The 13436-nt window shown below is 42.3% G+C and overlaps 1 protein-coding gene across 1 annotated transcript in view; it reads left to right on the top strand.

Annotated features, from left to right (window-relative positions):
- Nucleotides 1-13436, top strand: part of MYPN (myopalladin) — a 97031-nt gene that overhangs the window by 59448 nt on the left and 24147 nt on the right. Inside the window, exons 8-12 of the mRNA XM_055139154.1 lie at nt 2109-2132; nt 4773-4889; nt 5378-5732; nt 10625-11218; nt 11756-11894. Coding sequence (XP_054995129.1) covers nt 2109-2132; nt 4773-4889; nt 5378-5732; nt 10625-11218; nt 11756-11894 — 1229 coding nt within the window. The remainder of the gene's footprint in view (nt 1-2108; nt 2133-4772; nt 4890-5377; nt 5733-10624; nt 11219-11755; nt 11895-13436) is intronic.

Consider the following 13436-nt stretch of genomic DNA (forward strand, 5'->3'; position numbering starts at 1 on the left):
CTGGCTGTTGCCTCGCTGCGTTCAAAAAGAAAGAGTTGAGAGAGAAAGGACCATACCCCGCTGGCCGCGCCTGGGCCAGTAGCTCTGAGCACACAGTTTGAAGGCATTTTGGGGGCGCCGCTCGTGTCCAAAGTGGTTCAGTTGCCTCCGGGGTCGATCTCGCGTGGCGGCACAAAGGAGAACAGAGCAAACTTTTGTATTGGATAAGTTTGAGTACTTGATTTGTTACTGTAAATTCACACACTTTAAGAATTTTTCTATATATTGCGAAAGTTGCACCCAATAATGTTGAACTGAGTTTAGGATGATCGTATGGTTGATCATTCAAGCTGGAATGTTTTAGGGACTATTAATAGTTACTAATAGTTACAAAGAGAGTGCTATTAATAGTTACTCAGGATCCCAGTAATAAACAAGTTGGACTTGTTTTTTTTTTTCTTTTTTTGGGTCACACCTGGCGATGCACAGGGGTTACTCCTGGCTCTGCACTCAGGAATTACCCCTGGCCGTACTCAGGGGACCATATGGGATGCTGGGATTTGAACCCGGGTCGGCCGCGTGCAAGGCAAACGCCCTACCCGCTGTGCTATCGCTCCAGCCCCTGGACTTGTTTATTTATTCAACTTGTCTCAGTTGAACTGGGACACAAATTGCCTTCTCTATATTCTACCGTCGTTGGCAGCATATGTGGATGGATGCTTTTTATCTCATGATTTTGCCAACAATGAGTAGTAAACATTTTTTTTAATTCCAAAATGCTATGGGCCCCAAATGGAAACATGTGTGATTTACTGGTTTGTTTGGTTTTTGTTTGTTTGTTTGGGGGCTACACCTCATGGTACTCAGGGCTTCTCCTAGCATGGTGTTCCAGGGACCATGTGGTACCGGGGATCGAGCCCACACCTCCTGCACACACAGTATGCTCTCAGTCCATTGGGCTGTCTGTCAGGCCTGAAAAAACCTGTTTTAATCTGTACTTCACTAATTAAATGTAAGATGGATTTTTCATATTTACAGGTATTTGTTTGTATTAATTTATTTTTAAATTATCTGCTCAGAACAAGTAACTTATAAAAATGAACAAAGGGTTTTGATTTTTAATATTGTAAGTGTTACTTATTTCTCAGTGCTTACTTCTTCTTACTTCTTTTTCTTCTTTGACCTTGTCATGCAGTACTTACTGAACCCATCTTAGTCATAAGATAGATGATAGATCTGTTCAAATATACTGAAAGTTACTTGCTTATTTATTCACTTTTTTCTCCCTATCACAAAATAGCAGCACTTGATCAATATGGTATATGGCCCAGACTGTTTCAGATTTAACTTTAATAGCAGCAGCAATAATGTAGTATGGCTAATATTCAAACTGAGAAAATAAAATTCAATAGTTCTATCAGTGTAGTAGATTATAACTAATGTCAACAATTGCTAAGTGCCTGCAATATGATATATATTCATTGACCATCAATATTTGTTCCGGGGCACTTTCAGAATTGCCAATTTTTAAAAGATCTATAGATTCAATTTATTTGTTATTCTATAATCTAATAAAAATATTAAGACATTAAAAACTGGAAGTTTTTTGAACATTTTTGAATTAAGAACATTTTTGGTAAAAGAACATTTTCCATGTTGCCAAATTTTTTAAGATAAAGAAATCTATCATCCAAAAGAGACTCTTAAATTTAGAATTTTTACAACAGGAAGTATATTTTTCACTTTGTGAGAGCCTAAAATCCAGAAAGTTTTAGCTGACACATACTTTTTCTTTCACTTAAGGCTGAATGAATAGGTACCAATAAAAGCAGGTCATTTCTGAATCCTAGATAACCCAGAAATTTTTTCTCACCCAAGGGAGGGCTGTTGTCTCAAGATACATCAATATTGTTTAGTAAGCTATTCTTGTGGTATCCTTCTGTGACAATCATCACATCCCTCTTAAAGTCATTGGTGCTGAGGTCACCTTACCTAATGTTGTATTCACATAACCTTATCAAATCACCACTAGAATTACAAGAGGCTATGAAATTCTACAGGAAGTTGTTGATGAAAATACAAGTGGTCAATAAAATAAATGCTCAGAATCTTATGTTTTTTCCTTTTAGAACCTCGATCCATGGCTGAGCCAGGTAAAAATTGCTTCAAGTTTATTAATATATATAACCATTGATTTAGTATTTATAATTTAAATGTAATTAAATTATACTGGTGTCAAAAAAAGGTTAAAAATTAAGTTGTTGAGGTTACTTTTGCGGGGAAGGCGATTGGGGGTGGAGGGAGGACATACAAACCAGGGCCAGAGAGAGCATAGGGATTAAGGTGTTTCACTTGTATGTGGCAGACCCTGTTCAGTACCTACTACAACATTGTCCCCTAAGCACCCCCAGGAGTGACCTCTGAACACAGAGTGGGAAATAGTCACCTAGCACCACTAAATCCAGTGCTCCTTAAATACATCATTCACAAACCACAGCATATGTATATAAAAAAAATCCCAAAAATCCTTTATATGATTATCCTGAAAAATCACAACATATTTGTAAAGCTGCATCACTGTCACTGTCATCCCATTGCTCATCGATTTGCTCCAGCGGGCACCAGTAATGTTTCCATTGTGAGACTTGTTGTTACTGTTTTTGGTATATCAAATACACCATGGGTAGCTTGCCAGGCTCTGCTGTGCGGCCGAGATACTCTTGGTACCTTGTCAGGCTCTCCGAGAGGGACAGAGGACTGGAACCCAGGTCAGCTGCATGCAAGGCAAATGCCCTACCCGCTGTGCAATTGCTAAAGCTGTATAAGAATGATAATTTGAGTCATTATCAGGCTTTTCACTAGGTGGTCCAGAGTACCTAATAATTTCACAGGAACTGAGTAGGGGAGTTTGGGGGTGGTGACTGCCCAAGTCAGCTTTTGCCTTTCCCAGCCTCACAAGCTAAACTTTCTGCAAATACCCTTTAGAGACAGAACACTCCTTATCAGATAGGCTTAATATCTTGTGAACTGATTTACCACATCATTTTGAGTATCGGTTGCTAAAAGATGAGAATATGAATGTTTGGGCAGGGAAACAGAGAAGCATAGGTCAAGAACTCAGAAAAGGGACAGAAACTCTGAAATTGCCTCCTTCATTTTGGATTTGCGGGCAGCAAAGAAAAACGTAACAAAAAGTGACTTACTTAACAAGAAAAATGTATTTTTTCATATACTTAGATGCATAAGAAATGCATCTACTCAGCTCAACTCATCTCAACTACTACTTGAGAGTAGTTAATTTATTATCTCACACGTCATCAAGAGTCAAGCCTCCCCCCACCTCCAACCCACCCCCAGTTTTCCATTCTGCCATTTTCAGTCAGTCTTTTTAGGCTGATTCCAACCATAGCTAAGATGGCTGCCTCCATTTCATGGGACATGCAGATGGTAACATCCACAGGCAAAAACAAAGAATAGCATTCTCTTTTGTTCCCTTTATAAAGTTTTCCAAGAATTCCGACTTTTCTTACCAGCTCATTAAGAGAATTGTCAGTTATATGCCACCACTTAGCAAGAACAGGCAGAGAGAAACTGGCTGAAACCAATTATTCTCACTCCAGAAAGAGGCCATTATTAGAGGTTTATTAGCCCTTATTTTTCACACACACACACACACACATGCACACGCACACTTTATTTTGTTTCAGCGCTAAATCTAGTTTTGTTTGTTTTTTTTAGCATGTGGTTATTTTTTACATTTTATTCTAAGCAGTGTAGTTTACAAAACTATATCAATAGTTTCATAGATAAAGATTCCAGTATTACACCCTCCACCAGAGTGTCCACCTCCCTCTACCACAGTCCCAGGGTCACCCTCCACCACCCCTGCACCCCATTCTTCCTTGTGGTGAGCTTCCTACTGGAAACTTTGTGTTTCCTTTGTGCATCTATGATCCCCCTACCATGTTTCTTTCTATCCCACGTATGAGAGAGACCATTCTGTATCTGTTCCATCTGGCTAACTTCACTCAGCATAATACTCTCCAGATGAGTATGTACATACAGTCAAATTGCATGATATCATCTTTTTTTTAATAACTGAGTAGTATTCCATTGTGTACTGTAGCTTTTATATCCAATCATTTATTCTTGGGCATTTGAGTTCTTTGAAGTTTGGGCTATTGTGAATGAACACAGAGGTTCATTAGAGAACAAATGTCTTTTGAAGACCATTGGGGTAGATTCCAAAAAGTGAAATTTCTGGGTAATATAGAAGATTAATTCCTAGTTTTTTGAGAACTGCCCATTTTGTTTTCAAAAAAGGCTGGACCAGTTGATATTCCTAGCAGCAGTGAATGATTTTTTTCTCCACATCTTTTTTTCTCCACCAACACTGGTTGTTTTTGTTCTTTGTGATTTATACAACTTTATTTTTGTAATTAAGTTTTTTATTCAGTTCTAATTTTATGATATTGGATTGATAATATTAGAAAATTATCTAAGAATACATAACATATAGTGTGCGTTTTTATAAAATCTGCTTAACTATAGTGTCTACCTAGAGTTATTAGTCTGTCTACATAAAGTTATTAGTCTGTCTACCTAGAGTTTACATACTTTGAGTATTAAGCTGCCAATCAATCTATTCAATCAAATAATTATTTACACTAGTTGTTTTCAAGCAATATAATCAATAATTTATGACTTTTGTAAAAATCATCATCTATGTCAGTAAATTCAAAAATTCCATTTCCATAATTAAGTTGGTAACCTTTTGTCTTACTGGCACTTAGAAGAGATTTGTACTTTGGTCATTGCTGAGGTATTTGCAGAAGACTCTGGATGCTTCACCTGTACTGCAAGCAACAAATATGGCACAGTGTCAAGCATAGCACAGCTAGATGTAAGAGGTAAGGACTCTCAGTTACTGTACAGGTTAGGTTACGACTCTGATATGCATATGCAGAATTCACATTTCCTTTTTACCTTGAACATGAAGCTAGCTTAATTCATTTATAAACTTAACTCACTTATAAGACTACCATTATTGGTGAAAGTGTTCTTGAACAATTTAAATCCAATTTAAAATTCCTATGACATTTACTACCACCTATTATCCTGCTGTTATCTCTCTTTCCCAAAGAGAGCATTGAAAGTATTGCCTTGGTCTTATGAAAACATCTAGTATTCTTTCCAAAATGTTAGTTAAATTTTCAGTCTTCCTGGTATTTCACCATTCTTTAATAGCCCAGATGATGCTGTCTACATTTCCCCACTAACACACTCAATTGCTTTGAGTACTTTGCCTTTGGATGCATGCCCCAACATGAGCTTACAATTCTAATCTCATTTTTCTTGGATATTTTTAATGACTCAGATCCAATTCTTGTCCTTTCAGGAAATGAGGACCTCAGTAACAATGCTAACTCCACCACAAATCTGGCTACAACTGAGCCCCAGCCATCGCCACCCAATTCAGAGCGTCCTGTGGAACAGCCCCGCAGACCCAAACTTGAAGGGGTTCTGGTGAATCACAATGAGCCCCGATCCAGCTCAAGGATTGGACTCCGTGTGCATTTCAATCTGCCTGAAGATGACAAGGAAAGTGAAGCCTCTTCTGACAGTGGATTGGTGACCACCAACCAGACCAGGCCTGATTCCTTCCAGGAAAGATTCAATGGACAGGCAGCAAAACTCCCTGAGCCTTCTTCACCGATCAAAGAGCCCCCTCCAGTTCTGGCCAAGCCCAAACTGTAAGTCAAAATCAGAATGGAAAATCAAGAATACCTGTGAGTTTCTCTGAGTCTTTCTTTAAAATGATGGAGCTGAAAAGGGAATTAGAAGATGAGAAAATGCTAATACTCTGTAAACTGTGCCCCTTTACATCAATATAAGTGTCTGATCACTACCCTCCTTACTACTAATTGTCTACTACTAAGAAATATTACACCTAAAGCAGTTCAGAGTTTCGTCTTTTATTAAGGGTTTCAGATAAAGCACTTTCACACTCTTCCTATAAAGCCCTGTTCTGTATTTAATAATTGTTATTATCTGTTTTATTCTTATAGTTCCCATTTCTGCTTGAGCTTAAGTTCTTTATTTTTAATAAGAATTTTATTTTATTGAATCACCATGTGGAAAATTACAATGCTTTCAGAGCTTAAGTTCTTTTTTTTAATAAGAATTTTATTTTATTGAATCACCATGTGGAAAATTACAATGCTTTCAGGCTTAAGTCTTAGTCTTACAATGCTGAAACAACCATCCCTTCACCAGTGCCCATATCCCACCACCAAAAAAAAAAAAAAACCACAGTACACCTCCCATCCCGCCCACCCCCGCACCCCCCCCACCCCGCCTTGTAACTGATAAATTTCACTTTACTTTCCATTTACTTTGGTTACATTCAATATTTCAACACAAACCTGACCATTTTTGTTAGGAGTACCCCACTAGAGTCAGACCTGTTGTGAAGGGAAATGAGTTTTGGACTTCTGTACTTTAACAACTAAGTTCAGGGAGATTTCTTCCAGATATTGGATCATTGCAAGCTTGTAAACCCCATCTGTGGTCGTCATAATATGGCGGTCACCACGCCCTTCATTCCCGGAGAGAAAGAGGTGAGAGAGAGAGAGAGAGAAATACCTTTTCCCTCCTGGGTGGGCATGGGGTCGCGGCTTAGTTCTCAGGCTGGAGACATTCTGCAAGTAGCTGCCCATGTCAAAAGTGGTTCAGCTGGGTCTGGATTCACGCTCGTGCAGCTGCGGAGGGGCCGCACACATGTGTGCGGCCCCCGGGATCACATCTCGGCAGCAGCCGAGCTTAAGTTCTTATAGTCATAGGAAAATGATTAGTACATTTTTAGGTGAGTATTTGCTATGCTAGATGTGCTGTAGTAACCAGAGTTGGTTTCATAGACATGTAAGGAATGCAAAGAAAAATCTTAATTTTCTAACCCACCACAGGAACCTGATGTGGTTATTGCCATAAGTATCTAGAGCATCTCTATCAGTTAAAGTTCATCCATAGCCAAGCGAACACAGAACATGAACTACCATGATGGTGTTTGGTCCACACATCAAGATGATTAAATTATGTTTATAGTTACAGAAACCTTCCACTATCAACAGGAAAACCTACCGTAACTGCTCTACCATGGCTCATGGCTTCCAGGCCACTGGATGTTCACTGGAATCAGTTCAGGCTGTTTAGTTTAGCTTCTTATTCTTCTCACTACCATATCAGGCAACATTCTTGGTTTAAAAATAAATGTCACCCAAAAACACATATTTTGTAACATTCCTGTAACAAAATTTTGCAACAAAAATGTTACAAAATAATCATCTTAGCAAATTATACCTAGAAATGTTTTTATCCCCTCAATCACAAAAAAAAAAGAAAGCAAAGGAGGGGCTGGAGCAATAACACAGTGGGTAGGGCGTTTGCCTTGCACATGGCCAACCTGGGTGCGATTCCCAGCATCCCATATGGTCTCCTGAGCACCGCCAGGAGTAATTCCTGAGTGCAGAACCAGGAGTAACCCCTGTGCATTGCTGGGTGTAACCCGAAAAGAAAAGAAAAGAAAAGAAAAGAAAAGAAAAGGAATCCTTACTCAAGGATAGATAACAAGAGGTTGCTAGAGGATAATAAGCAGGAATAAGAATGAAAAAAAAAAACACCCAGATTCTGCATGGCCAATAGGAGATCTGGGAGTTAGCATCACATAGTCAGCCCTGCCTCAGTCTGCTACTTCCTGCCGTGAGTTCTTCCTGGTTTCCTGTTGGCATATCAGCGCCATGCTTCCCTCTCTGAAGACTCTTTCACTTATCCCTGGCCCATCAGGGCATATCCGACTCTGTGTTGTGACTTGTGCCAAGTTCCACTGTTAATGATCTCTCTGGACACCTTGATTCCAAATATGAACAGGTCCAGCCTGATCAGGTGTAAGGAATTTATGTTTGGGGCGGGGGGAAGAAGAGTTCAATGGATCCAATAAGAATGTGGGAGAGGGCAGTTCTTAGCAGAGGGAATGTGGGAAGAGGTCATTGGGAGCAATTATTCCTTTACTCAGGAACTGTTAGGTGCCACTATGTATGTCGAGACTAAGATTAGTTTCCGCTTTGTGTTGCAGAAAATCCAAACTAACAGTGGGTTAAAGACACGAGGGCCATTTTTGTCTCGAGTAGAGGAATTAGATGGACTGCCTGAGACTGTCTTTGGTGACACCATAGCAGAGGTTCCCACACTTATTCGGCCTACATGCCCCTTTTCAGAAAATCAATAAATTGCTCAGTGTCTCCACAAAGCTATCTTATTTAAGCAAGCAAACAGAAAGTGCCCCCCGATTCTACCTAAGGCTAATACCCTTCCCCCCATCATTCCAGTGTGCCCACAAGAGGGAGTTTTGGGAACCAGTTGGGAAACACTGCTCTATAGCATGAATCTCTGACTTTCTGACCTGCCTTCAGCACCAGTTTTTTTCTCTGGATGTCCTTAGGGTTCAAGATGACTGAGAGTGGCCTAGCCCTCACATCAGCATTTTAAGTAGCAGTTAGGGCAGATGAGTACTAGTCCTGATGTCAAACTTCTTAAAGAAGATATCTTAGACCTACCCAACTCTGCTGTTTACATGTCACTGCCCAGAATTCAGGCTTGTGGCATACAAAATGGAAAGGGGGCTAGGAAGTACCATCTTTTTGTTTGTTTTGTTTTGTTTCTGTTTGGGGGCCACACCAACTGTGCTCATGTCTTACTCCTGATTCTACTCAGTAATGCTCAGGGCTTACTCCTGGTTCTACACTCAGAATCACTCCTGGCAGACTCAGGGAACCATCTGGAGAATGAACCATGCCGGACACCAAACCTGGGTTGGCCACACACAAGGAAAGCACCTGACCCATTGTACTCTCTCCAGCCCAGTTTTGTTTTCTTCAAGGGGATTTTAGATTAACCTCCCGGAGTCTGCACGTTCAATACAGAACTTGCAAAGCTTACACTCTACATGAGCTACATCCCCAGCCCAGGTGACTGTTTTGAATTTGAGAGGTTTCTCGGGATTTTAAAACCAATGTGCTATGTAACTAATCTTCCTTCATTAGAGGGAGCTTGTTCTTTGATTGCACTATATACATTTACATTAAATAGCAGTATGTAATATGTCTTACCTATAAATAATCACTGGTTATTTGTGTGGTATTATTTCTGAGAATGCAGCTAGGGCATTTGCCTTGTACGCAGCCAAAGAGGGCTCGATTCCTCCGCCCATCTTGGAGAGCCTGGCAAGCTACTAAGAGTATCCCTCCCGCACAATGAGCTTGGCAAGCTACCTGTGGCGTATTTAATATGCCAAAAACAGTAACAAGTCTCACAATAGAGACGTTACTGCTCAAGCAAATTGATGTACAACAGGATGACAGTGCTACAGTGTATTTCTTTTTTTTTTTCTTTTTAGTTCACACCCAACAATGCACAGGGGTTATTCCTGGATCATGTACTCAGGAATTACTCCTGGAGGTGCTCAGGGACCATATGGGATGCTGGGAATCAAACCAAGGTTGGCCGCGTGCAAGGCAAATGCCCTACCCGCTGTGCTATCGCTCCAGCCTACAGTGCATTTCTGAGAAGGGTTAGGTAGGCCAAATAAGTTTAGCAACCTTTGCTCTAAAAGAAGGCCCATGAAGAATATAGCACACTGGCCTGCAGAATTTAAGCCCCTTTGGCAAGTCACAGGCCACATGAGTACAGTGCTCACCCCAAGCTGAAATACTGGCTTTGGGTCCCAGATCTTTGAGCACTCTCAACAAGAAGATCTTGGTTACTATTTCTAATGTTTTGGTTCTTATTTTTGAGCCACACTTGGCAATGCTCAGGATTTCCTCCTGGCTCTACACTCAGGAATTACTCCTGCCAGTGCTCAGGGGACCATATGGGATGCCCGGGACTGAACCCAGGTAGGCGATGTGCAAGGCAAAAGCCCTACCCGCTGCCCTATCACTCCATCCCCGCTGTCTCTATGTCTTTTGCCTTCTTCCTAAATGCTCTAAAATTGGATGTAGCACAATTCCAGGGTCACGACACAAAGAGCACACAGTGAAAGATGCCCTCTAGGGTGGTAGCCTTTTACCTGAGTGGGCAGTGGCACAGCCCTAAAAAGGAGGGACCCGCAACCCAGTGGGGCTCAATTGACTGGTTTCTCCTAACCCTGGTTGTGTTCTGATGAACAAAAGGTACAAGCAGCCTGTGTCCGCTTTCTGAAGGACGAGACCCTCTGCTAACCTCTCTCTTTCTTCCTCCCTCCATCCCTCCCTCTCTCCCTCTCTCTCCCCCTCCTTCTCTCTCTTTCTCTTCCTCCCCCCTCTCTCTCCCTCTTTCTCTCTCTCCCTCTCTCCCTTCCTCCCTCCCTCTCTCTCCCTCTCTCTCCCTCCCTCTCTCCTTCTCTCTCTTTCCCTCCCTCTCCCTTCCTCTTTCTCTCTCCCTCCCTCGCTCGCTCGCTTTCTCTCTCCCTTCCTCTCTTCCTCTCTTTCTCTCTCTCCCTCCTTCTCTCTCTTTCTCCCCCCTCTCTCATTCTCTCTCCCTCCCTCCCTCTCTCTCTTTCTTCCCCCCCCCCCGTGTGTGTGTGTGTGTGTGTGTGTGTGTGTGTGTGTAGGGATTCCACACAGTTACAACAGCTTCACAACCAAGTTCTCCTGGAGCAGCAGCAGCTGCAGAACCCGCCGCCCTCGTCTCCTAAAGAGTTTCCTTTCAACATGAGTGTTTTCAACTCCACCTTGCCCCTGGCGGTGACCGTGTCCAGCAAGCAGGTGAAGGCCCCACCGTCATCGCAGGCGTTCAGCGTGGCCCGACCCAAGCACTTCTTCCCGTCCACGAGCACCAGCGCGGCCAGTGAGTCCCCTTGCAGTTCTCCCGTGTCCACGCTCGGCGGGGCGCCCCCAGCCCTCCAGAGGACAGTGAGCAAGGAGACCCTCTTCGTCTCTCAGCCCTTCGCGCAGACCAAAGTCCCCGGAGCGGCATCCAGCCAGACTGAGCCACCCCCTCCAGGCCCACCGGAGCCAGCAGCCACCCCACTCACATTTCCCGGGTCCAGCGGAAACCAGTTCCAGCCGCGCTGTGTGTCCCCGTCTCCCGTGTCTCCCACCAGCCGGATTCAAAACCCGGTGGCCTTCCTCAGCTCTGTCCTGCCTTCTCTCCCCGCCGTGCCACCCACCAATGCCATGGGGCTGCCCAGAAGCGCACCCACGGTGTAAGTGTCATTGAGGACTCTGCTTGCAGAAGTCTCAGTTCAGAAGAGTCTTTTCTATGGAGTAGCTTGTCTGGGACAGGACTTCTGTAGGGGAGACTTCAAGGAAGTCCTAGCTCCAGTACAAAATGGATCATGAACATCTTAGAAAAAAGAGCATAATTGCTTTAATAATTTTTAATTATGGGGGGGATTTGCATGCAGCAGTGCTCAGTTCTTACTCCTGGCTTTGTGGTTAAGAATAATTCCTGCTAGGAATTATATATGGTGCCCAGGTTTGAGCCAGGGTAGGCTGCATGCCATGCAATCGCCTTAAACCACATGTCCTAGCACTCTGGTCTCTGATTGTTGTATCGTTTAAATGTTGAAGATAGATTCTCTTCAACAGTATTTGATTGTTGTACACAAGATATCCTCCATAAGTGGCAATGACTCCTTGCATCTGGTTGATATTTCAAGCGTCTGATTTCTAGACTTTTGTACAGTGGCCGATATTTTTTTCATGTATAACATGAAATTTATTGTGAATTTATTTTATAGCCCTTCCCAGGGACTCATGAAGAAAAATACAAAGCCTGCCCAACCAGTGAATGATGATTACATTCGTGAAGCCAAGAATGCAGTGATTCTAGACTTGGGGAAGAAGATGAATTTCAGTGATGTCAAATTAAACCAGCAGGTAAGATGATTGGGTTCAGATGGTTTGTTGGAATTTGATTGTAAAAGATATAATTTTGCTTCATTGGTGACTTGACCCAATGAGATCAGCAGTTCAGTCATCGAAGGAAGAGCATAGACTAACCAGGGGTCATGTAGGAAACTGATCCACATGGCTGTACATTCCTGATTGTCCCAGTAATTGCTTCAGCTTTCTTGTGTTCACCAAGAATTAGACATGTTAAAAGAGAGAAGCAAAAGGATAGTTGTTTCAGGGCTGGAGTGATAGCACAGCAGGTAGGGCATTTGCCTTGCACGCAGCCGACCCAGGTTCGATTCCCACCATCCCATACACCATCCCATATGGTCCCCTGAGCACTGCCAGGGGTAATTCCTGAGTGCAGAGCCAGAAGTGACCCCTGTGCATTGCCGGGTGTGACCTAAAAAGCAAAAACTAAAAATTTTTTTTAAAAAAAGGATTGTTATTTCTAGGAAATTCAGTAGTCTGTTGTCTATTCCAGCAATCCTTAGTTCAGTACCGGCAAAAACCATCACTCGGAGATTCTTGTATATCTGAACTTTGAGATGATCTAAAATTTAATCACTTTGAGGTTCCAAATGGTCTCCTTTCCTCTTTGTTTGTTTGTTTTGGGGTCACACCCAGCTCAGGGTTTACTCCTATCTCTGTGCTCAGAGATCATTTTTTGTGGTGTTAAATGAGATGCTGAAGATTGAACCCGGGTCAGCCTCGTGCAACACAAGCACCCTACCTGCTTACCATATCTCCAGTCCTTGCTTATTTATTCTTATAACATTGTATAATATAAAAGTAACATCATCTTAGATTTTCATATTGATAATTTCTTTCTCCTTGAAATATTTTTAATTGTATCTGTTTTATTTTGTTCTTTCATTTCCTTCCCTTTCTTGTTGTTGGTATTCTTGCGGTTGTCATTGTTGTGATGGCCAGATTGTGGTTGCTTGCACAGTTTTAGCTGTGATGCTGCTACGGGTTGCTGGGTTGCTTATAGGGTTAGGTTCTTACATACATACTTGGTGATGATGTTCACTGAGCTTTGCACTTTTTTAGTCCTGGTGCTCACACACATGCCCATGAAGGGTTCCACTTCCTGACATGGCACTCACACACACCTATGTTTGCCAGGGGTCACCCTTTGTGGTACTTATACACACCTGGTTGTGGTGCCAGAAATCGCTGCAGCACCAGTGATTATAGATAGCAGGGCTGCCAAGCTCAAAGATTAGAGCTGCCCAGATCATGCTTGGTGCATATAGTGATGCCCGGGAGCCGAACTCCTGACCAGTGCTTGCCCAGCAAGTATTACAAGCCACTGCCTTCTTCCTCTGGACCCAGAATATGTATCTTTCTAAAATGACAACAAAGTTCCTTTGGGTTAGGAATAAGCTAAGAGAGAAGTACTGGATTTCTGCACTTTAGCTTCATCGCTGTATTTTGGAGGGTATGACTCACCACCACTGGATCTTCATTAGCATCAGAAAAAACTTAAATAATATAGCTTATCAAAGTATATCAGAGACATCC

The sequence above is a fragment of the Sorex araneus genome, chromosome 5, assembly GCF_027595985.1.
Source record: "Sorex araneus isolate mSorAra2 chromosome 5, mSorAra2.pri, whole genome shotgun sequence".
NCBI classification, from domain to species: Eukaryota; Metazoa; Chordata; class Mammalia; order Eulipotyphla; family Soricidae; genus Sorex; species Sorex araneus.